Raw genomic sequence first — 2,031 nt, forward strand, 5'->3', positions numbered from 1 at the left:
AAAACTGGCTGATGTTGTCAAACGCGGCGCGTTCCCGCTGATATATCTGCTATAACGACCCATGTCGAAGTAGGACATCGAATGCTGAAATTAATATATTCAGGATTCCAGTCAACAATCCAGTGTTACCTGGTAACAACAAACAATCAGACAGACAGACAAACAAACACAAACCGAGACAAGAACAAAAACCTTTAATATATCAAATGAGAAATTCGTTTCACAAACACACACACACACACACACACAAAACAAACGCACACACACACACACTCACGCACACGCGCGCACACACACACACACACACACACACACACACACACACACACACACACACACACGTGGTTTCCCTGAACAAAAAAACGAAACATAACTACACAACATTAGCCCTTAACATGGTAAAGGGCTCTGTGACTGTAGGCTTGAAAGTGTTCGTAATCTAAACATACATGGCATCACGTCTCAATACAGGTATTCCGTCGTTTCATTTTCTGAAAGCTTGACAAACATACAACCGTCATTACAGCAAAGTAGGGACACTTTAGGCTGGTTCTAAGGGTGTAATTCCTCCACTTTGTCGAGGAACCTGTTTATAAGCTGAGGAAATATCGTTTCGCAGTAGGTTTATTATTTTCGCTTGTATTTTTATAATTACATCATTCGTTCGTGCAAACTTGATCCTGTTTTCACTCCGCCTGCCCGTGCGCCACTGCTGTGTGAGTGTGTGTGTGTGTGTGTGTGTGTGAGTGAGTGTGTGTGTGTGTGTGCGTGCGTGCGTGCGTGTGTGTGTGTGTGAGTGCGTGTGCTTTTGTTCGTTCGTATTATGTGAGTGATTGTAAGTTGTTACACACGCTATAAACAGGTATGTGTATATGCGGATGATTATGGAACAGTAGTTGGCACATGCAAGTGCAAGTGCGCGGAGGAGCGCCCGAAATACATATCTGGTGTGTGTGTGTGTGTGTGTGTGCGTGTGTTTGACATTTTATACTTTGTCAACTTACTGGTTTGGTCCAAAAAGCTACAGTAAACACAACAACAAAAACTTCACAAGCAGTATTTGTACAAATTAAGGACATACACAGTGAAGATAAAGTGCTGATTATCTTTATTACAATAATAATGACATTAACAATAATGCAAAAGCTGAGTAAAATAAAAAAGCCGTATGTTTTCTACCTTTCTTATGTTTTCAAGACGAGCACAAAGGTGAAAAGAACTTTGGTATCTGTAAGGAAACTACTCCGAAAGATGTGCTCAGAGGAGAGGTCATATATATATAATCAAACGTTACAATCTGAAATAATTCAGCTTTAAACATAACACCACATATATTCCTTTTTGTTTAACCAAGAATGAGAAAAGCACCTTTAAATCGTTGTAAACTACGCAAAGGTATCAAAGCGTTGCATCTGCTAAAAAGTATCAGTATCACATGCATTCTTCTGTTTACCAAACAAATACACATACAGTGTAAAACTATCAAGACATTGGCTGCATATTTCAAAACTTGCTTTCAATCCATTCAAAGCTCTTAATTCTTTGATCAAATGTTCCCCTCCTTTTGTAGTGCTTGTTTGGCAGTTAAAATAATACCTTATTTCTTTCCTTCACTTTTTTTAGTTGGTGTGTTTTGCGCACATTGTATACCACCTATATGTCAGATAAGAATACGTACAGGTAGGAGTTGTGACAACCCTGGTCGAGACTGTTAAATTCGTCAATCAAAACCGAAGTGACGTTTGCTAGTAGTCGTGTTAAACTTAATGATACGCTTCCCGAAAGTGTCACTCCATTGACCATAGCTCAAGTAGTGTCTGTCCCCAGTGCGTCTTCAACTGTCCTAGTCTCTTCAGAACAGCAGCAGATCGGGGGGCTTGCCAGAGGACGCCTCCCTCCTGGATTCCATATCATTGCCCCGCTGTTCAGGCGACGGGTTGTTCATCCCCGTGGTGTGCTCGCGGACGTTGCTGTGGTTGACGTCGGCAGCCTCTGCAGTGACTTGAGTTCCTGGATTTTGCAGCGGGTAGT

The 2,031-nt window shown here is 41.5% G+C and overlaps 1 protein-coding gene across 1 annotated transcript in view; it reads right to left on the bottom strand.

The window, feature by feature from the left end:
• Positions 1-1,091: 1,091 nt before the first annotated feature.
• Positions 1,092-2,031, bottom strand: part of LOC138973122 (uncharacterized) — an 11,918-nt gene continuing 10,978 nt past the window's right edge. The window contains exon 7 of the mRNA XM_070345785.1: positions 1,092-2,031. This exon is cut by the window's right edge and continues 2,068 nt beyond it. Within this exon, the coding sequence (XP_070201886.1) occupies positions 1,853-2,031 (179 nt within the window). The 3' untranslated portion in view covers positions 1,092-1,852.

The sequence above is a fragment of the Littorina saxatilis genome, linkage group LG8, assembly GCF_037325665.1.
Source record: "Littorina saxatilis isolate snail1 linkage group LG8, US_GU_Lsax_2.0, whole genome shotgun sequence".
Classification (NCBI taxonomy): domain Eukaryota; kingdom Metazoa; phylum Mollusca; class Gastropoda; order Littorinimorpha; family Littorinidae; genus Littorina; species Littorina saxatilis.